The sequence below is a fragment of the Oratosquilla oratoria genome, chromosome 1 (genome assembly GCF_046742065.1).
Source record: "Oratosquilla oratoria isolate Oo_2021 chromosome 1, ASM4674206v1, whole genome shotgun sequence".
NCBI lineage: Eukaryota > Metazoa > Arthropoda > Malacostraca > Stomatopoda > Squillidae > Oratosquilla > Oratosquilla oratoria.
Genome location: NC_134777.1, coordinates 133,635,434 through 133,658,959, shown reverse-complemented (window position 1 = coordinate 133,658,959; position 23,526 = coordinate 133,635,434). Strand labels below are relative to the sequence as shown.

Sequence of the window (23,526 nt, the reverse complement as noted above, 5' to 3'; positions counted from 1 at the left end):
TTCATGGACTTAATAAAATACAAAACTGCCATTGTTATGCACCAAATCTACAATAAACAAATGAATAAAAATATATTGAAATTTTACTCAACTTACGAAACTCGCTATGCGACTAGACATACAAACGACTTCTTTAAAACTCAATACAGAACAACCAAAAAAGGCCAATGCTTATCTATTATAGGTGTTAACACATGGAATAAACTTGAAAAGGAATTACCTAAGACAAAATGTTTATCAACATTCAAACGATATTTAAAAAAGTCATTAATCTATAAGTATTAGTATATTGAACATTTCAGGTTCATTTCATGATTGTATTCATGGAGAAACTGTCATGTACCGCCCAAGTCTGCCGCTCTCTTTTTTTTTTCTTCTTTCTTTTCTTTGTTCCTGCAGGTGACGGTGACCCGGATCCGTGCAGTAAGCAATTACCGTCCCGTCAACAATCGACCTGACCTCTCACCTCTCACCTGACCCCCACAAGATGCGTTGCTCGCACGTGACCCCGATTCCTACGTGAGGTCGGAGACGGGCGTCGCGTCGCATCTCATTGCAAAAAAATATATAGATGTACTGTATATATGTATATGTATGTGTATATATATATATATATATATATATATATATATATATATATATATATATATATATGTGTGTGTGTGTGTGTGTGTGTGTATATATATGTATCATACTAACATGTAAAAAAAATAAATAAACTAAATAAAAATAATTATTTCATAGGGAGAGCAAATCCCCACAAGCTTTGCTTCACGCTCTCCCTTTTCAACAAGCAATTTTGTAAAAATTTTGTATATATGTATGTATGAATTGTATTTTATTGAATAAACTTAACTAACTTAAAAGGATGGTGAGGCGCGTCAGAAGACCCACCAAACCGCCTCACTCCTCTTGTCACAGAAGTTTCAGCTCCACTGGCGTCATGAAGACGTTATTCAACTAATAGAACTCTACAAAAATGACTTAAAGCCACGTGACATAACGCGTCTTTTGAGTCAGGGTGGTTTGGCGCGGAGGTGAAAGGTGCGCGTCTTTTACCCGTCCTGTGTTCAAACGGTGATTCATTACCGTGGGTGAATGACCCACGCTACTCAGTTCATCCCGGGCATTTCTGGCTTTGTACAGGTCATGTTTCTCTTGCACAGGCACACCTTATCCTTGTACAGTTCCAACCGTTGAATAACGTCCTCACGACGCCAGTAGAGCAGCGACTTCTGTGACATGATGAGTAAGGTGGTTTGGTGGGTCTTCTGTCGTGCCTCATCAATCCACCACTGCTGGGAGGGCAGGGGTGCGAAACTAGTACTCCGCGCGCCTCATTTTGAATGTGTTGCGGGGACCGCTGGAGGTGAATTCTCCAAGATTTGACGCGCAGTGTGACGGGGCCTCAACATGTACCTGTGGCAAGTGAAACATTACTTGTACAAAGTTGTGACAGTTTTGATGAACTGAGCTGCACGCGTCACTCACTCACGGCAATGATTCACCGTTTGAACACAGGCGCTTAAAATGCGCGCGCCTTTCACCCCCGCGCCAGGCCACCTTGACTCAAAAGATGCGTAGTGTGACGTGGCCTATAGCTGTCACAGCTTAGTATAGGTGATGTTTCACACGCCACAGGAACACGTTATCCTCGTACAGTTCTATTAATTGAATAACGTCTTCACGATGCCATTGAAACGAAGACTTCTGTGACAAGAGTGAGTCGGTTTGGTGGGTCTTCTGTCGCGCCTCACCAACCTACCGCTGTTCAGAAGAAAGTGGCGCGCGCCAAGTGCCTCGCGCGCCTCAATTTGAGTGTGTTGCGGAGACCGCCGGGGTGAACTCCCCAAGATTTGACGCGTGGTATGACGGGGCCGTTAGGGTGGTGGCCATCTTAAAAAATGCCTTCCTTATTAAAACATAAACAAACACCTCTTGGAAGCATACTCTTTAAATACAGAAAAGTATTTGTTGATGTTTTAGCTGAATTAAGTAATTACAATTATTCTACCAACCTTAGAGACTCCATTGTACCAGTCTGGTGGCAGCCAATACCAGGCTTGTTTTTCCTGGTCCAAACATAGCAATTTATGGCCTGTGATCTGTAACCAAAATAAATCTTCGTCCATAGACATATTGGTACATACATACATATAGCAAGGCTTTTTCCCCCTTACAAGGGAGGTAGCCAAAAAGGAAAAGGCATAAAATCATTCCCACCCATTCCATCCCTGAATACACTCCACACCCCACCACCCTCCCTCTTATCTTAGCACCTCATGGATGACGGGTCATCCCTGCACCTTGTCCACTACCCTGGGTCAGAAGCAGTGTCGCAAAACACAGCACATCCACAGCAAGGCCGCTTCATTAAATTGGCAACCCCCCCTCTCCCTCCCCCATGCATAGAGGAGATGGGGAGAAATCCCTTCGGGCTGCATCAAATTTTGCTCACACATACTACCTCACCCCCTATCCCCCCGCCCATTCCACCTCATGCATCACATCATCCATATACAACCATTCTCCATTCACCCCTGTCTTCTGTCCTCTCCCATCCTTCCTCAACAGACATTCCCCTCTTCCCCAAAGCCCCCTTCACCCCATCCATCCACCTCATCCTAGGACGTCCCCTCATGTTCACTCCCTCCACATCTGCCTTCCACACCTCTTTTACTAGTCTTTCTTCACTCATTCTTTCCATGTGTCCAAACCATCCTAATACTCTTTCATCAACCCTATCTCCCAACCCCCTTTCCACCCCATCATACTTCTCAGACACCTCATCTCAAACACATTCAAACTCTTCTCTCTTCCTCTCTTATGTTACATGTTTCTGCCCCATACAGTGCTGTTGGCACAATCACTGGTTCGGATAGTCTCCTCTTAGCATCCATTCCAAAATGTCTATTCCTCATTACATTGGTAAAATTGTTATATTCAATGTATGCAACACTTTGATGACTAGCGTGCATGCACAATATGCTACAAGATGTGATTTCAACGATGAGACTAGCGTTTCCCTAGGGACTTTCATTGTTTGGTAACTAAGCTCACCAACCCCTTCTTGACAACAATAGATTGTTGGTGTCTCAGGTCAAGAGCTCTACTAGACAAAGGGCCCAGCTGCATCTTGGGTCAACACCTGCACATTATTGGCTGACATCTCAATCAACGCAATGAAACCTTGTTAATCTTTACTATGATATGGCAACTGTACATATGTAAATAATATGTGTTTGGTAATCCTCCGAGCCTTCCTAGGGTCTTGCTGTGTATTTTGTAATTATATCCGAACTTGCAGAATTAAAGCCAAGAACTCTGCTCAAGTTTCTTTCACCACCAATTCTAAATATAGAGTACCACAACCTACAAAATTTCATCAGGCCAGTGCTTTCTTCTGATTCTGGCTCTAATTTCCTTATATTTTAGTAAGAATCATGGACAGGTTGCAAATTGGAAGTCTGCTTCCACCTGGAAGATGGTGAAATAAGATGGCACCAATTCCAACATTTGAGTTATCGCATGGTATGTCAATGGACATTTTTGGATTATAATGAACCAAGATGTCATATGATGACAGCAATTCCTTGTGACATTCAAAATCCTTTCACGAGGATTCTCTCCATTTCTAAGGAAGTTTCTTCTTTGTCAGGTGGTACACTTGTTAAAAAATAATAGAAAATTGAGTTAGCAAGAAGCGACGTAAAACTATAGTAACCCCAAGGATGCTTTCAAGCTAGACATATCTGTCGGTGTAGGCATCTTTAAGACAGCATTGATCTTGGGTTCTTTAGCTATCCCTTCTCATGACAGATTATGTCCTAATTATTAAACCCATGATTGAGCAAACTGACATTTATCTAGCCAGCAATAGACCTTTTTCATCTAGATGCTGCTGTCGGTCCCGGACGATTGGTCTAATTCCAATTGGTCTAAAACCATCTCGTCCAATAGTACGATTGGTCCAACAACACGATTAGTCTAAAACCAACCGCTTCACCTAAAGGATAGTTTGTGCAAAATTTCTTTATTCTAACTACCGATTTAACTAAGACTGGTCCAAAGCGAATTGGTCTAAAACCAAATATACGATTCGTCTAATTACCATAGCTAACTACCGCTTCACCTAAAGGATAGTTTGTGCAAAATTTCTTTATTCTAACTACCGATTTAACTAAGAGATAGTTTGTGTCGAAGTTCTTTCTTACTTTGTTTTAGAGTATTTGCATTTTGGAGTATTCTCCTAAGCCCTTAGCATGGAGTTTCCTGTGTGTGAAATTGTGCTATCCGAAAGAGGAAAGGAAAAGCTTGCTGCAGATGGTTATCTGTTTACATTGCGCTCAAAAAGGGTTCAAAAGACAAGTGGTAAAGAAACATTTTACTGGCGATGCGAAACAAGATCATGTAAAGGATCTGCCGTAACTCACTGTGAAGATAATTGTCACATTGTAACAAAACAAAGTGATCATACTTGTGGATCTGCGGAAGCCAGTCGAATCGATGTAGTGAAGTGCCGTAATAAAATAAAACAAAGAGCTATTGAAACCAGTGACAAACCATGCCAAATAATTCAAGACGTGTGTAGTTCAGTTGATTCTTCTATTGTACCGTATATTGGGAAGAAAGGGGCTCTCAAGAAAATAGTAAGCAGAATGCGTAAAGAGGGACCAGTAGAGCCAACTGATTTGGATGAAATATCGATTCCAATTGAGTACCAACAAACACTGTCTGGTGAGCCATTTCTAATAAAAGAATCAAGTGTTGGAGACGACAAAATACTGATATTTACTACTTGTTTTAATATGAAAAAACTTGAAAATGCTCAATTTTGGATAATGGACGGGACATTTAAAACCGTTCCTACGGTTTTCAAGCAAATGTATACAATTCATGCTCCCATTGGACCACATGACAGAAGTCGAGTGTTGCCATTAGTGTATGTACTTATGTCACGAAAAAACGCGGAATGTTATATTCAGTTATTCCGTGATCTACAAGATTATGCTGCGGAAAACGAAATTTACCTTTCTCCTCAGATGATAATCACTGACTTCGAAATTAGTGTTATAAATGCAGTTAAATCCGAAATGCCTGGAACAACTAACAAGGGTTGTTTTTTCCATTTAGGACAGAGCATCTATAGAAAAATAATTTCATCTGGTTTAAAAACCTTGTATGGCACTGATGAAAACTTTTCGTTGAAAATCCGGCAGATGGCAGCACTAGCCTTCTTACCTGCTAGTGATATCGAGGCTGCATGGCTGGAACTCAAGGACACAATTCCAGAGGAGGGCATTCAGGTTGTTAATTACTTCGACGAAAATTATGTTGTGGGCAAAATTCGTAGAGTATTGCGAGGTCAGGAAATGCGGTCTCCTTCTCTTTTTCCCCTTTCATTATGGTCCGTACATGACAGGATGGAACTTGGTGTTCCAAGGACACAGAACAAAGTGGAAGCATGGCATCGACGGCTGGAGATACTAGTAGGCTCTGCACATGTTGGAATATTAGCTAATTACCGAACTACAAAAGGAACAAAAAATGTGGAAGAACAGATTGAATGCATTATTAGAGGAGAATCTAACGCTAAACTCAAGAGAAAAGATATTGAACGTGAAGAGAGAATCTTGTCTGTTTTTAGCGAGAAGGACAATTACGATAGGTTAGAGTTTCTACGAGCGCTGGCACAAACTAAAAAAATTTAAAGTATATTTTTATGTGTGTCCTAAATAAAAGTCTCTATCATTGTCTTTAAAGTATATTTTTATGTGTGTCTTAAATAAGTCTCTGATTTAAATTCTTGTATTTCTATCATTGTCTTTACATCAATTTTAGACTAATCGTCATTAGACCAAATAGTATATTGGACGAATCGGTTTTAGACGAATTGGTCTATTAGACCAATTGGCTTTGGACCAATCGTCGTTAGACCAATCGTACCAAACCCGCTGCTGTAGTCATCTCAGATTGCTGAGGTTCCCCAACACAGAAAACTTCATATTACTCTGCCCTACATTCACAATTTCCTGACAACACTATACCTCATTTTGAACTTACAATCCTGCTCATGGGCTAATTTCCTGGAGGATGCAGGTTTTTTACAATAGAGACCAGGGCCAATGGATTTGCTGATCCTCTCATATATATTTAAAGATATGAACTACCTGATATTTCTTAACATATTTCACAATGTTCATCATCCATTTTATTTTCTCTCTCTTTTTCTTTCTGCAGATTGCATACCTATTATTCCCAGCTATAGATGATAATTTTTTGGGAGCTTGCTCTCTACCAAGCACAAAATATCAGATTCATTTACCGAGTAGTCATTTATCTCCAACAAGATTGATAGTAACCTTCTACATTAGTATAGGATACTTTTAGTTTTATTGTAGTGTATCCTATTCTATAAGGTCATCCTGTCATCTTAAAACCATGTCCTCCCACTCTAGTTGAGTATTTACATACATATACCAAGGCTTTTTCCCCCTTACAAGGGGGATAGCCAAAAAGAAATAGGCATAAAATCATTCCCACCCATTCCATCCCTGAATACACTCCACACCCCTCCACCCTCCCTCCTGAAAGACGGGTCATCCCAGCACCTTGTCCACTACCCTGGATCAGAAGCAGTGTCGCAAGAAACAGCACATCCACAGCAAGGCCGCTTCATTAAATCGGCGACCCCCCCCTCTCCGTCCCCCCATTGCATAAAAGGAGAGGACGGGGAGAAATCCCTTCGGGCTGCGTCAAATTTTGCTCACACATACTACCTCACCCCCCATTCCACCTCATGCAATCACATCATCCATATACAACCATTCTCCATTCACCCGTCTTCTGTCCTCTCCCATCCTTCCTCAACAGACATTCCCCTCTTCCCCAAAGCCCCCTTCACCCCATCCATCCACCTCATCCTAGGACGTCCCCTCATGTTCACTCCCTCCACATCTGCCTTCCACACCTCTTTTACTAGTCTTTCTTCACTTATTCTTTCCATGTGTCCAAACCATCCTAATATTCTTTCATCAACCCTATCTCCCAGCTCCTTTTCCACCCCTGTTCTCCTCCTCACCTCCTCATTTCTCACACTATCTAGCCTAGTAACCCCCATCATACTTCTCAGACACCTCATCTCAAACACATTCAAACTCCTTCTCTCTTATGTTCCATGTTTCTGCCCCATACAGTGCTGTTGGCACAATCACTCCTTCATACAGTCTCCTCTTAGCATCCATTCCCAAATGTCTATTCCTCATTACACTCTTTAATCCACCAAGGCATTTACTCGCTTCTCTCAATCTACATTCTACCTCCACTTTCACTCCACCTTTGCACCCAAGTATCTAAAATTAGTTGAGTACTTCCAGAAAAACTTCCTTTTCTATCTTTTTTTTTTTTTTTTGCCAATTGCAGGGCTGGCCTCAACCTTGCATGTGGTCTAGAATAGTTCATGCATGAATGCAGATGATGTTCACTTTTTACATTCTCATTTAATTTTTGCCATCAATTTCCTTTAAAAGTTCCCGTGTCTTTACTTTTCAGTCACTTTTTTTTTATAACTTCCAAAACTTTATTCCTCTGTTAATCCTCTCAATCAAGATCCTCCCATAAGCCTTCCCAACTACACTTAACAAATTGATCCCTCTGAAACTACTACTCACACTTATCCCCTTTTCCCTTGTAAAGTGGAAATATACAGGCACTCCTCCAATCCTCTGGCACTACCCTCTTAGACAAACATTAAACAACTTCACCAGCCAGTCCACCATCACTGTACCTCCTTTTTTTCAGACACTCTGCATGGCTTTCATCATCTTAACAACTGCCTTCACTTCATCCTTCCTTATTTCTCCTCACTTATCATGGTCATTTTCTTAGCATTTACCACTACAGCTATCTTTCCCTCTCTATCCTCCTTCACATTTAGTAACACCCTAAAATATTCTGCCCATTTTCCCCTTACTGCCTTCTCTTCCATTATCATCTCTCCATCTGCACCTTTTACCTTTTCTTCTCTACTTGATTCGCCTCCTCTTTCTATCTTAATTTCTTTCCAAAACATCTCAAAATTTTCTGTCATACACTTACCCCATTTCACATCTGCTCTCCTCTTTGCCTCCTTTACCTTTTTCTTTACTTCTCTTTTCTTTTTTTTGTACCTCTCATATGACTCCCTCGTCCTATTTTGTAACCAATCTGTGAATGCCTGCTTCTTCTCTTCTACAACCTTCTTTGTTTCCTCATCCCACCATTCACTACCCTTCTTCTATTTCCTCCTGTCCTTCTTGTTCCACACACCATCTTTGCACACTTTGTGACTCCCTCCTTGAACCATCCCCATTCCTCCTCCACACCTACCTCTACTCTATCCTTCACTCCTCCTTCAGCTTCTTCCTGTACTCCTCCTTTTCATTCAGAGAGTTCACTCTAAGCACCTCCCTACTTTTGTCTCTTTCCTCTTTCTCCATCTATCCTCCATTCTCAACTTACTTTCCACCAAAAAATGATCTGATATTCCCCCACCCTCTCCCCTTAGCACATGTACATCCTTAACTCTTCCTATCATACTCCTATCTACCACTACATAGTCCATTAACACTCTATCTACCACCCTTCCATCCACCACCCTCTCCCATGTGTACTTATGCTTGACTTTCTTCCGAAACACTATTTGCTATCATCAACTCTCTTTCTAGACACATCTCCACCATCAACTCTCCACTACGATTCTTTCCTGGAACTCCACATTTCCCAACCACTCAATTGGATCATTTCCTACCCTAGCATTAAGGTCTCCCAGTACTATTACATTGACTTTTCTCCCTAATCCCTCTATGCACTCATTTAAATCTATCCAAAAGGCCTCCCTTTCTTCTACACTCTTCTCACTGCCATGCCCATATGCACTTACAAAAACCCACATCTCCTTTCCCAGTTTCACCTTCATCCACATTATCCTTGAGGAAACCTCCTTCCACTCCACTACACATTTACCTATCTCTTCACTTACTAGTATAGCCACCCCTTCCCTCCCTTGCCTTCTCTTCACTCCTGATAACCTCCCACTTACACTCAACTTAGTTTCACTCAAAGCCAACACATCCATCTTTCTTCTCACAAACATACTACCTATCTCTTTCCTTTTACTCTCATCTGTATCACATCCACGCACATTAAAAGACCCAAACCTTAGGGTGCTGGTCGGAAAACTCCTAGACCCTCTTATGCCTTTGCTTTTTTTAGGAATGTCCCTTGTGGGGCTACAGGGAGAAGGATGCCTGGTCCCAATCCCCGTCCCTTTTTTCTCGCCTCTTATGATCCAAGTGGAAATACTTGGTGGCAGTATTCTTTTCCCCCACCACAGGGTAAGTAGGCAAAAAAAAGAAATGAATATTCAGAGAAATTGTACAGGACAGCAACAAGGGGTTGGGGGACAGCATAACGGAGGGACAGTCATTGTATAAAAGTGTCATTTCTCTATGAACAGAGTTTTCCTCTATCACAGACAAAATGATGTGTGGTTCTGGTCCATAGGGGCACCCCATATAGACCCTAAAGTATCAACTGCATGACTTTGCCACAATAACATGCAGCCAATACCCCAGACTGGAACAGAGGGAGTAATTGGTGAGGAACAGTGTGGATTTAGGACGGGTAGAGGTTGTGTAGATCAGATTTTTGTTGTACGACAGATATGTGAGAAAGCTATAGGAGAGGGGAAGGATGTTTTTTGGGCTTATATGGACCTGGGAAAGGCTCAAGACAGGGTAGACAGAAAGGCACTGTGGGAGGTTTTGCGGATATTCGGGATAGGAGGAAAGCTTCTAGCTGTCAAGAGTTTTTATGAGAGTAGAGCTTGTGTCAGGATTAGAAATGGAGAGAGGGAGTGGTTTGAGGTAAAGGTGGGACTTCGTCAGGGATGCGTTATGTCGCCCTGGCTGTTCAACTTTTACATGGATGGGGTAGTGCGAGAGGTAAATGCAAGGGTGGTGGGTCAGGGATTGGAGATGGTTAAAGAAAATGGAGAAAAGTGGGAGGTGAGCCAGCTGTTGTTTGCGGACGACACTGCGCTAGTGGCAGGATCGGAGGAGGGATTGAGGAAGTTGGTGACAGAGTTTGGGAGTGTGTGATAGAAGAAAGCTGAAGATAAATGTGGATAAAAGGTGATGAGATGTTCAAGGGGTGAAAGTGGCAGCAGACTGGAAGTGAGCATTAAGGGAGAGCGACTGGAGGAAGTGGATAGTTTTAGATACTTGGGTGCAAATGTGGCAGGAAAAGGCAGAGTGGAGGTGGAGGTAGAATGTTAGATTGAGAAGCGAGTAAATGCCTTGGTGGATCAAAAAGTGTAATGAGGAATAGACATTTGGGAATGGATGCTAAGAGGAGACTGTATGAAGGAGTGATTGTGCTAACAGCACTGTATGGGGCAGAAACATGGAACATAAGAGAGGAGTTTGAATGTATTTGAGATGAGGTGTCTGAGAAGTATGACAGGGGTTACTAGGCTAGAGTGAGAAATGAGGAGGTGAGGAGGACAGGGGTGGAAAGGGAGTTGGGAGATAGGGTTGATGAAAGAATATTAGGATGGTTTGGACACATGGAAAGAATGAGTGAAGACTAGTAAAAGAGGTATGGAAGGCAGATGTGGAGGGAGTGAACATGAGGGGACATCCTAGGATGAGGTGGATGGATGGGGTGAAGGGGGCTTTGGGGAAGAGGGGAATGTCTGTTGAGGAAGGATGGGAGAGGACAGAAGGCAGGGGTGAATGGAGAATAGTATATGGATGAAATGATGCATGAGGTGGAATGGGCGGGGGGATGGGGGTTGAGGTAGTATGTGTGAGCAAAATTTGATGCAGCCTGAAGGGATTTCTCCCTGTCTTCTCCTTTCATGCATGGGGGGATGGAGAGGGGGGGTCGCCGATTTAATGAAGCGGCCTTGCTGTGGATGTGCTGTGTCTTGCGACACTGCTTCTGACCCAGGGCAGTGGACAAGGTGCAGGGATGACCCGTCATCTGGGAGGTGCTAAGATGAGAGGGAGGGTGGAGGGGTGTGGACTGTATTCGGGGATGGAATGGGTGGGAATGATTTTATGCCTTTTCCTTTTTGGCTACCTCCCTTGTAAGGGGGAAAAAGCCTTGGTATGTGTATGTAAAACTTTATTTGTTTACCAGTCTTTTGGAAGTATTCATTGCACTATAACTTTCTTTGCTAAATTTTTTTCATTCTTAGCATTAATTCTACTTTTTTTTTTTTTTTGCCTCTGGCTTTTCCACTTCATTCATCTGCCTCTTAGAGTTTCTTGTTCTTGTTAAAATACTGAGGTACCTTCTGTCCCAGTCTCATTACAGTTTGCATTCCTATATCTGTTAAACTCCACTATCCTCCCTTTTGTTATATTCTCCAACCATTACTCATGTTTCTTTCAATACCTATTTTCTAGTGAATATAATACTCAAGTATTAACAACATTTATTAAAAACACAATTACTATATTTACAATTGTAATATTCTTTCACCATCTTTAAATATGCCATCTTAATCTTAAAAGTACAATATACATACATGGCATTTTATATTCCTATTCATTTGCTAAGACTCTTATCCCAACTGGGAATGCTTCACATGTGCACATTTGAGGGAAGGCACAAAATTTTTAAAACAGCTTCTTCATATTTCTTGAGAGTGGTGTCATCTTCACCTGCCAAATAGAATTATCACTTATGAGAATACAATTGCTCAAACAAAAATACAATACATAAACAACTCTCCAAAATGAGAACGGAGAACATGACTAGTAATCATGGCACTGAAGTCAATTCCTAATTTTCTAGAGGATACAGAGGTCTATCAAAAGCCTAAAGAACTCATGTGTACTGGACTCTGACAAAATATCTAACTACTATCTGAGATACTTGGACCCAAACACTATATAATGAGTGATGACAATTTTTGGATTGTCCCCCCCCTGTTGGGGCTACAGAAAGTAGGTCACTGATTAAATGAAGCGGCCTTGCTGTGGATGTGCTGTGTCTTACTACATTGCTCCTGACCCAGGGGAGTGGGCAATTTGCAGGGATGACCTGTTATCCAAGAGGAGCCAAGGTAAGAGGGAGGGAGGGGGGTGAATGGAAGTGGAGTACGTGGGGATGGAATGGGTGGGAGTGGATTTTATGCCTTTGTTTTTGGCTACTTCCCTTGTATGGGGGAAAAGCCATTGGTGTATGTATATATGTATGTACTACCAAAATACCCACCCTTGAAATGGAGTACACATAAACCTATTTTTGAGATCAAATGCATCACCACAACAACCAACATCTTACAAACATATCTCTCTTCTTTCCTCCACCATCTCCAAATTACTGGAGAAGATGGTCTTGCTCAGAATATGGCCAAACATACATACATACATATACCAAGGCTTTTTCCCCCTTACAAGGGGGGTAGTCAAAAAGAAAAAGGCATAAAATCATTCCCACCCATTCCATCCCTGAATACACTCCACACCCCTCCACCCTCCCTCTTATCTTAGCACCTCCTGAATGACGGGTCATCCCTGCACCCTGTCCACTGCCCTGGGTCAGAAGCAGTGTCGCAAGACACAGTACATCCACAGCAAGGCCGCTTCATTAATCGGCGACCCCCCCTCTCCGTCCCCCCAATGAATACGTCCGTTATGCAACGGCCAAACATAGCACAAAAATAACATAGCTTCAAAAAGGCCAATTTTACCAGCACACTACTCCAGGACTAATATGTCAAATTATTTTAACCAATAAATTACTTCTAGGTAGCTGATACAAGAAATTTGGCAGCCCCAAGATATACATATTTGTTCTTGGCATCTATTTTGCAGTTGAGGAATATCTGTTGAGCTAGGAAAGGAGATGGCAGGGGATAGGGGTGAGTAGAGGATGGTTGTGCATGGATGATATTTTGATGCATCCTCAAGGGATCTTCTCTATTTTCTGCATGATGGGACCAGGAAGGGGGGGGGGGTGTCACTGTGTAAGTGAAGCAGCCCTACAATGGATGTGCTGTGTCTTGCTGCATTGCTTCTGAACCAATCAGGAGACAGGCATGACCCTTCATCCACAAGGAGCCACAATAAGAGGGAAACAAGGGTGGTGGATGGGTGTGGGTGCATGTGTGCCTTTGACTTGGCTTACCTCTCTTATAGGGGGGAAGAAGCCAATGGTCTATATAGACAGATGCTCAGTTATCATCAGGTCATTTGCATATGAGAATGCTTTAGAATGCTTCTGGATCTGGTGTTAAATAATTTGTGAAGCAGATGATAATGCAGAAATAATGTCAACAAAACTGGACAAGTAACATGGATGAGGATGTTGGAATAATTGGAGATTTTGTAGACAAGCTACTAGAAAGTAGATGATTAAGCTAGGTTCTACACTTCTAATGCAGGAATATCTGGCAAATTAAAAAACAGATTACATGTTCTGGTGAAAAGTTGTTTGACAGCAAAACCTATCTTTATATAAAAACAGAAAATTTGTTGTCAGCAAATGTAGAGCCACAAACCTTCATTATGTATAGCAGTAACAACATCAGAATACTCGTTGATATACTGTGGAGGCACAGATTCTTTTGAGGCTTCTATGATGGTATTCAGGTTTTGTTCAGATGGACTCCCTTCCCATGTGTACTTCTCTTGATCTTCTAGAGATTTCTCATGCTCCCATGGTTCAATTTTCTGGAGAGACAAAAAACAATATCACTTACATTGAAAAATTTGGATAATTAAAACAAAATATGGCTCCAATAAAAGCTCTCATAAATGACAACTGATAGAAACAGTTTACAGTACTATGACATCAATACCCATCTTTTGATTTTAACAAGGAAGTGAAAACTAAGCAAAGAGAGGAGCCAAGAAGAAAGAGAGGAGAGGAAGTAGATGAGTAGCTGTTAATGGCAGGGTTGATGATGAGAGGGAGAGGCATACATACATACATATACCAAGGCTTTTTCCCCCTTACAAGGGGGGTAGTCAAAAAGAAAAAGGCATAAAATCATTCCCACCCATTCCATCCCTGAATACACTCCACACCCCTCCACCCTCCCTCTTATCTTAGCACCTCCTGAATGACGGGTCATCCCTGCACCTTGTCCACTGCCCTGGGTCAGAAGCAGTGTCGCAAGACACAGCACATCCACAGCAAGGCCGCTTCATTAAATCGGCGACCCCCCCTCTCCGTCCCCCCCATTGCATAAAATGAGAGGACGGGGAGAAATCCCTTCGGGCTGTGTCAAATTTTGCTCACACATACTACCTCACCCCCCATCCACCCGCCCATTCCACCTCATGCTATCACAACATCATCCATATACAACCATTCTCCATTCACCCCTGTCTTCTGTCCTCTCTCGTCCTTCCTCAACAGACATTCCCCTCTTCCCCAAAGCCCCCTTCACCCCATCCATCCACCTCATCCTAGGACGCCCCCTCATGTTCACTCCCTCCACATTTGCCTTCCACACCTCTTTTACTAGTCTTTCTTCACTCATTCTTTCCATGTGTCCAAACCATCCTAATATTCTTTCATCAACCCTATCTCCCAGCTCCCTTTCCACCCCCGTTCTCCTCCTCACCTCCTCATTTCTCACACTATCTAGCCTAGTAACCCCCATCATACTTCTCAGACACCTCATCTCAAACACATTCAAACTCCTCCTCTCTTCTTCTCTTATGTTCCATGTTTCTGCCCCATACAGTGCTGTTGGCACAATCACTCCTTCATACAGTCTCCTCTTAGCATCCATTCCCAAATATCTATTCCTCATTACACTCTTTAATCCACCAAGGCATTTACTTGCTTCTCTCAATCTACATTCTACCTCCACTTTCACTCCACCTTTCCCTGCCACATTTGCACCCAAGTATCTCACTACAGGGAATTACTAAATGTGGAGGACTAGGAGCCTATGATGGAGGTGGTGGATCCCAGAGAAATGACTAGAATGGGTAAGAGGAATGAGAAGTGTGACACAAAAGAGGAGGTGCTGTGCATATGCAGTCTAAAAGAACTGAGAGTTGTAAAGGCACCTGGCTTGGATGGATGTCTTGTGGAGTTTCTGACAAAGGATGAAATAGTAACAGTGGAGTGGTTGATAAGGTTATCTATTGTGTGTTTTAGAGAAGGAAGAAGTGTACATGTCTTACTGTGTAAGGGGAGATAAGTCTAAATGTAGTAAATTCAGAGGGATTAGTTTGATTTTTTTTGTTTACCTACAGTATATACCACCCCCACCTTTCCAATCCCATTCAATCACCACACATTTGTTTCCATTTCATCTTAGTTCCTTGTGGACCAAGAGTCATCCCTGTCTCCTGCCCAGTGCCCAGGTCAGAAGAAATGAAGCACAACACAGCAAGGGTGCTTCACTTTCATGGCAACTCTCCCTCCTTGTCCCTCTGTTCTATGTAGTAGTTTATGAATCTTATCTTTTATAAAGGTTATGTTTTTCCTTCTAGTTTAATGTAATTAGACACAGCACCTCCACAGCTTGGTTGCTGGGCTCTGCTGTGTAAATGTTGTGTCTTGCTGCATTGCTTCTATTCCAAGCAATGGATGGGGGACTGAGATGGTCCTTTATCCAGTAGGAGCTAAGATAAAACGGAAAACAAATAAATATTGGAAGGGTTAAGGATGGCTGGCTGGTTACCTCCCTTATATAAGATAGATGAGAGGCTTGAGTTGAGGGATGTAACCCCAGGGGGATAATGTGGTGGAAAGTGTCATATAAATATTTGTAAGGTTGTAAGTTGTCTTCTTTGTATTTGGACTGAGATTATTTTTGTTGTGGTGTTTGTTACTGTTTGTTTAGTTTGTACATATGTATATTGAACAAAATATAACTTCACTTACCTTGGCTTCTGAATACAGAACACTGAGGAGGTATCGACTATAATCATAGTTCTGTCGACTAAGTGGGCAGCGATCAGTAACAAGGGTTAGCATGTCCGTTTCTGGATCATATCTGTCCCCTACAAGCCTGAGCAGCTTGTCCACACCATGATCATTTAAATCAAGACTGGATAATTTTACCTGTGGAAAATATGGGCTAAATAAAATCTAATGCTAATCAATATCAACTCAGGTACACTATGCAAACAATGAGGTATCATGGAAAGGGGTGACAGATTGAATACTTTGGTATTTAAGATCTTGTGTACCACTAATTCTGCCTACAAGCAACACACAGATAAGCTTGAGATTTTGTATTTCCTTTCAACTCACTGTATCAAACTGGTTTCATCTCTTATTCCATCTTTGTTTAACATGTGCTACATGTTTTATCAACTCGTTCACCTTTGGTAGCAATCTCCTCACACATTCACCTCTTGAAACCTATGTGGGACTTCCCAAGATTTTATAATTGGAAGGAATCAATGAAAGGTACTTGCATGTGGTGGTCATGCAAGATGGACAGAGAAGCTACCCATTTTCAAAACCCGTCATACTCCTCACCTTCATCAGGAGATGCAACCCCAAGGGGCCGATACTTGGTCTCTGGGCTGGGCCCAAGATCTCTATTAACTTTAATAACTATATTTCTCCCATTTTTTTCACATACAAAGAGCTAAAAGCCAGCAACTGTTTTGATTCCTCTACTAATTTCTGCTGGTAAGATGGGAAGTCTTACACTAATACAAGACGGACAACAACCCAAAGTATCTTCCCAGAGAGATCTATGGGAGGGCACAAGGACTAGTGCCAGCCACTGTGGGGTTGTGGGTTTTCCACTTTGTGAAGATTGAGGCAGAAATTAATCAGTCAATTACATAGAAAATACTTCACTCATTAAACAAATGAATTTATGTTAAGTTTGATTAATGGAAACAAAAATATGGGATCTCATAAGTGGTTTTTTTTCCCCTTGCACATTACAATTATACAAATAGAGACCAGACCATAGCATATCTAGGGTGGATGATCTCTGGTTGGAGCCTGAGAGGGATAAATCAATCAATCTGTTGCCCTTGCAGAAGACCCATGGCCTCCAAGAACCTGGCAACAGCCTCTGGTGAGGACCATAAATCACCCAGAAAAGGTATGCTATATTGTTGTCTGGGGATTGTTAGTGTGGGCCACAGTAGTGTAAGGTGTCTTTTGTGTGGTAGTTACTTCTGGGACAGTTTGAATCTGTAGCCAGGCCTTTTCTGTGTTGTTATTGTTTTATAATGGATGGTATCTACAGTCCATTCATGCTAGTGTGATTCTTGTTTGGTTTAGTATGGTTTTCTCTGTGGGGTGTTGTAGTGCTAAATTTGGTGGTCTTTCTTAAAGAGCTTGATTAATTATTTGGGGGTAAATGTGTTTCTGTGTGGATGTTTTGTGTGGCAGGTTGGAGCAATATGCTGCTGGCATGTTTTTTTTTCATGTTCTGTTGTTGATGTGAGATGTGCAATGAGTGATCAGTGTCACTGTTCACTGATATTACAGGCTCCAAAACAACATGTGCCAGAATCCTGGGACCACCCCCAACCCCAAGAGTTGGGGGCCAAACAGCGGCAAACATCCCCAGCCACCACTCTACACAGGTAGCACCTATCCCCAGGAGGGGTTCCAGTTGCCTGCGTGAGTACCACAATCATTTTACAACATGCACTGTTACATTTTTTCTGCACTGAGGAGTGCTTTTCCAGTGCTCACCCCTCTTCTTCTACTATTAGCCGGAGATGTAGAGAGCAATCCTGGGCCCACCACAACATACACATGCCCAACATGCTCCAAACCCATCACTTCGAGCAGACAGACAAAGGGCTCAATTCAATGCAACATATGCAAAAACTAGGCCCACTTCCCTTGTGTGACACTTACAAACACAAATGAATACACAAACACTTGGACATGTTCTACCTGCCCTCCTATAACCTCCCTCCCATCTTCCCAACCACAGCCTGCACCCTTGCACACACCCAGTCTCCCCCTTCCCTTGTCCTCAATCAGTCCTCCCCCTCCTTTGTCCCCAATCACACCTTTCCTTCCCTATAACCCAGATCTTATACCCCAACACCCCAAACCCAGAAGGCAACATACAACATATACAGAACACACAACATCAACATATTACAACACAACATTGACGGCATCAACACAAAAAAAAACACAAACTCAAACACTTCCTTAAATAACACAACATACACATTGCCGTCATACAAGAAACAAAACGAAAACACTCACACAAAACACCAACATTTCACAACTTCACCACCATTAGACAAGACCGGGCCAACGGCAATGGCGGTGGACTCATCACCCTGGTCCACCAATCCATCTGTTTTGTGGACACAAGCGCCACAACCAAAATCCTCCTCCCTACCACAGATAACACTTCAGAAATCCAATCTATCCTAATCTGTACAGGCAACAAATCAACACTGATGATAGTTAATATATACATTCCCTCCCAATCATCTCCCACAGTTCCAAACAACTTCAGGCCTCAACTCAATCAACTAGCCACAATCCCAAACCTTATCATGGGTGGCGACTTCAACGCCAAGTTGTCGGCCTGGTGTGTCAACAACCCAGACACTGACAGGGGGTTTGATATGCAGACTCAACTTGACTCACTGACCATCATGAACAACACACAATCATAAACATTTCCCACACCAAGCCCTCTACACCCCCTCCTCTCCTAATATCACCTTCTGCTCCCCCTGCCTAACCCCAACAATTTTATGGAAAATGGTCAGAACCTTTGGATCCGACCACCTTCCAATCATCACCAAAACATGAAGCACCCCAGTTGGCCACAGACACAATACCAATTACAAGAGAGCAAACTAGGATGCTTTTACTGAAGAGACAGAATAACATTTCGAGACACAGAACAGTACACAAATCACAAACTGTGCACACTCTTAATACATACAAAATGCAGACAAGAAATAAATCCTAGAGGCAAAAGACAATCACACAACCACAACCTCACACCAGAAATCCAAGACCTCATCAGATGAGATAAACTTACACACAATACCCCCACACCTACCCCCCAAAACATAGCAGACCAAATACATACATACATATACCAAGGCTTTTCCCCCTTACAAGGGAGGTAGTCAAAAAGGAAAAGGCCTAAAATCATTCCCATCCATTCCATCCCTGAATACACTCCACACCCCTCCACCCTCCCTCTTATCTTAGCACCTCCTGGATGATGGGTCATCCCTGCACCTTGTCCACTGCCCTGGGTCAGAGGCAGTGTCGCCAGACACAGCACATCCACAGCAAGGCCGCTTCATTAAATCGGCAACCCCCACTCTCCGTCCCCCCATGCATAAAAGGAGAAGACGGGGAGAAATCCCTTCCGGCTGCGTCAATTTTTGCTCACACATACTACCTCACCCCCCCATCCCCCCACCCATTCCACCTCATGCATCACAACATCATCCATATACAACCATTCTCCATTCACCCCTGTCTTCTGTCCTCTCCCGTCCTTCCTCAACAGACATTCCCCTCTTCCCCAAAGCCCCCTTCACCCCATCCATCCATCTCATCCTATGACGTCCCCACATGTTCACTCCCTCCACATCTGCCTTCCATACCTCTTTTACTAGTCTTTCTTCACTCATTCTTTCCATGTGTCCAAACCATCCTAATACTCTTTCATCAACCCTATCTCCCAACTCCCTTTCCACCCCTGTTCTCCTCCTCACCTTCTCATTTCTCACTCTATCTAGCCTAGTAACCCACATCATACTTCTCAGACACCTCATCTCAAACACATTCAAACTCCTTCTCTCTTCCTTTCTTATGTTCCATGTTTCTGCCCCATACAGTGCTGTTGGCACATTCACTCCTTCATACAGTCTCCTCTTAGTATCCATTCCCAAATGTCTATTCCTCATTACACTTTTCAATCCACCAAGGCATTTACTCGCTTCTCTCGAACCACTCACTCTCTCCATTTCTAATCCTGACACAAGCTATACTACTCTCATAAAAACTCTTGACAGCTCCTAGAAGCTTTCCTCCTATCCCATATATCTGCATAACCTCCCAGTGCCTTTCTGTCTACCCTATCGACCAAATACAAACACAAAACACAAAGATTATCAATAAAATACATGAACAAAAAACATAAAATTGGCAAAAGTTTGTCAATACACTTGATCACAAAACAAACACCAGCAAATTGTACAAAACACTCAACAATATTGTACTGTCCAACAGTAACACAATATGCTCTCATGCAGCAATAACCACAACAACAGATAATTTACCCTCAGACAACAAGCCAACACACTCATAAAACAATCCCATCTCACTTCTCACCCTGACGAGTGACGCACCATTCGACTAAACAGCCTTCATAGACAGTCAGACAAAACACATAATACATAACCTCAAGCACTCATCCGCCTGTGGCCCTGACAACATAAGTAATATCCACCTAAAACACATTGGACCACAAAGTACATGTGCACTCACAAACATTGCACACTACAGCTGTTCACACAACACTATACCTGACATCTGGAAGCATGGGAAAATAATCACAATCCCAAAACCCAATAAAGACCTAACAATCCCAGCATCACACCGACCAATCACACTTCTCTGCACCCCCTCCAAAGTCATTGAACGCCTCATACTTCAACTCATCACACCAGGATTGTGGTACTCCCCCAGGTAGGCGTAGCTCCTCCTTGGGGATCGGTGCCATCTGCGTAGAGCTGATGGCCAGGGGTGGTTGCTGCTGATTGGCCCCCAACTCTTGGGGTTGGGGGGTGGTCCCACGATGTAGACGTTGCAGCTCCAACGTAGACGTTCAACTCATCACACCACCTCACTTGTACAACACTTGCTGACACAAACCAATACACAAACACTTGGACATGTTCTACCTGCCCTCCAGTAACCCCACTCCCACCTCCCCAACCACAGCCAACACCCTTACCCACTCCCAATTTCCCTTTGCCCTTACCCCCAATTAGTACTCCCCTTCCTTTGTCCCCGATCTCTCCTTTCCCCCCCTCTGACCCAGATCCTACACCTTCCCCACTACCACCCCAACCTCAACCCCAAACGGCAACATACAACACATACAAAACACACAACATCAACATATTACAACACAACATACACATACACATACACATTGCAATTTTACAAGAAACAAAACTAAGACACTCACACAAAACACCATCATTTCATAATTACACCACCATCAGACAAGACCGGACTGACGGCAATGGCGGTGGACTCATCACCCTGATCCACCACTCCATCTGTTTTGTGGACACAAGTGCCACAACCAAAATTCTCTTCCCTACCACAGATAACACAACAGAAACCCAATCCATTCGAATCCGCACAGGCAACAATTCAACACTGACAATAGTTAACATGTACATTCCCCCCCAATCATCCCCCACAGTTCCAAACACCTTCAGACCTCAACTTAGCCAACTAACCTCAATCCCCAACCTGATCATGGGTGGTGACTTCAACGCCAAGTCGTCTGCCTGGTATGTCGACAACCCTGACACAGACAGAGGGCTTGATATACAGACTCAATTCGACTCATTGACTATCATGAACGACACGCATAATCATACACATATCCCATACCAAGCCCTCTACACTCCCTCCTCTCCTGATATCACCTTTTGCTCCCCCTGCCTAACCCCAACAACATCATGGAGAGTGGTCGGAGCCCTTGGCTCTGACCACCTTCCAATCATCATCACCACCAAAACAAGATGCACCCCAGCTGGCCACAGACACACTTACACCAATTACAAGAGAGCTAACTGGGAAGCTTTTACTGAAGAGACAGAACAACATTTTGAAACACTTAACAGTACACCAATCACAAACATAAACAATGCTGTGCACGCTTTTAATACAATCATACAAAACGCAGACAAGAGATACATCCCTAGAGGCAACAGAAAATCACACAACCCCGACTTCACACCAGAAATTCAAGGCCTCATCAGACAACGTGACACACTTAAACACGATACCCCCACACCTATCCCTCAAAACATAGCTGACCAAATACAAACACTAAACACTGTGATTGCCAATAAAATACATGAACAAAAAACAAAAAAATTGGCAAAACTTTATCAATACACTTGATCACAAAACAAACACCAGCAAATTGTACAAAACACTCAACAGCATCACACTATCCAACACTAACACTACACGCTCTCACGCAGCAATAATCACAACAACAGATAATCTACCCTCAAACAGACAACAAGCAAACGCACTCATACGTCATTTTGCACAGACGAGCCATCTTACATCTCACCCTGACGACCGACGCACCATTCGACGTAAGAAAGACTTCCCCACAGACTCAGACTATACACCCTTCATAGACAGTCAGACAAAACTCATAATGCATAATCTCAAGCACTCATCTGCCTGTGGCCCAGATAACATAAGCAACATCCACCTAAAACACATTGGACCACAAGGTATACACGCACTCACAAACATTGCAAACTACAGCTATTCACACAACACTATACCCGACATCTGGAAGCATGGTAAAATAATCACCATTCCAAAACCGAACAAAGACCCAACAATCCCAACATCGCACCGCCCAATCACACTTCTCTGCACCCCCTCTAAAGTCATTGAACGCCTAATACTTAAACTTGTCACACCATATATTCCCCTTGCTGACTCACAACACGGTTTTAGGCCACTACACTCCACAAACACTCTTCTGACAAACCTCACACAAAGAATTTTAGATGGCATCAATTCAGATAGGCCCCACCACAGAACACTTCTTATAACATTGGACATTAGTAAAGCTTTTGATGCTATCCCCCGCCACAACCTAACAAATAAAATATATAACACAGACATGCACAATAACACCAAAAGATGGCTGGCCAAAAATCTGGCAGGCAGGAATGCTCATGTGTCATATAATGGCCAATCATCGCACATCAGAAACATTAAGAACGGAGTACCACAGGGCTCAGTTCTATCCCCCACATTATTTAATCTATACATGCATGACTTACCCACACCAGACACCTCAGAAATACAAATCTCTTCCTACGCAGATGACATAACAATCACATGCACACATCGTAACACATCGTAACACAGACAAAGCTGCAGAAATAATCCAGCCTTACCTTGACACACTCAACACATGGTTCATCACAAACAGACTCAAAATAGCTCCAACCAAATCTACAGCAACACTTCTCACCAACTAGACAAAAGAACACAAATACATACCTCATCTCTACATCAACAACACTCTAATACCACACACAAACACACCGAAAATTCTTGGTGTAACATACGATACATCCATGTCTTTCAAACAACACCTCACAAACATAAAAAACAAATGCACACCTAGACTTCACGCACTTAAGTCAATCACTGGAACAACATTTGGACAAAACAAAGAAACTAATATAACAATATACAAACAATGCATACGCTCAGTGATGAATTATGCGAGTCCTGCATGGGCTCCTA

At 42.7% G+C, this 23,526-nt stretch overlaps 1 protein-coding gene across 2 annotated transcripts in view; it reads right to left on the bottom strand.

Annotated features, from left to right (window-relative positions):
* Window positions 1–11,465: 11,465 nt before the first annotated feature.
* The window catches only part of mRpS35 (mitochondrial ribosomal protein S35), a 28,807-nt gene continuing 16,746 nt past the window's right edge, over window positions 11,466–23,526 (bottom strand). The window contains exons 5-7 of one of the 2 annotated variants that reach the window (XM_076188398.1): window positions 15,904–16,083; window positions 13,556–13,727; window positions 11,466–11,711 (exon numbers count right to left, since the gene is read on the bottom strand). In XM_076188398.1, the coding sequence (XP_076044513.1) occupies window positions 11,632–11,711; window positions 13,556–13,727; window positions 15,904–16,083 (432 nt within the window). In that variant the 3' untranslated portion in view covers window positions 11,466–11,631. Of the gene's footprint in view, window positions 11,712–13,249; window positions 13,282–13,555; window positions 13,728–15,903; window positions 16,084–23,526 lie in introns of those variants that run through there. The other variant, XM_076188407.1, reaches the window with a different exon arrangement.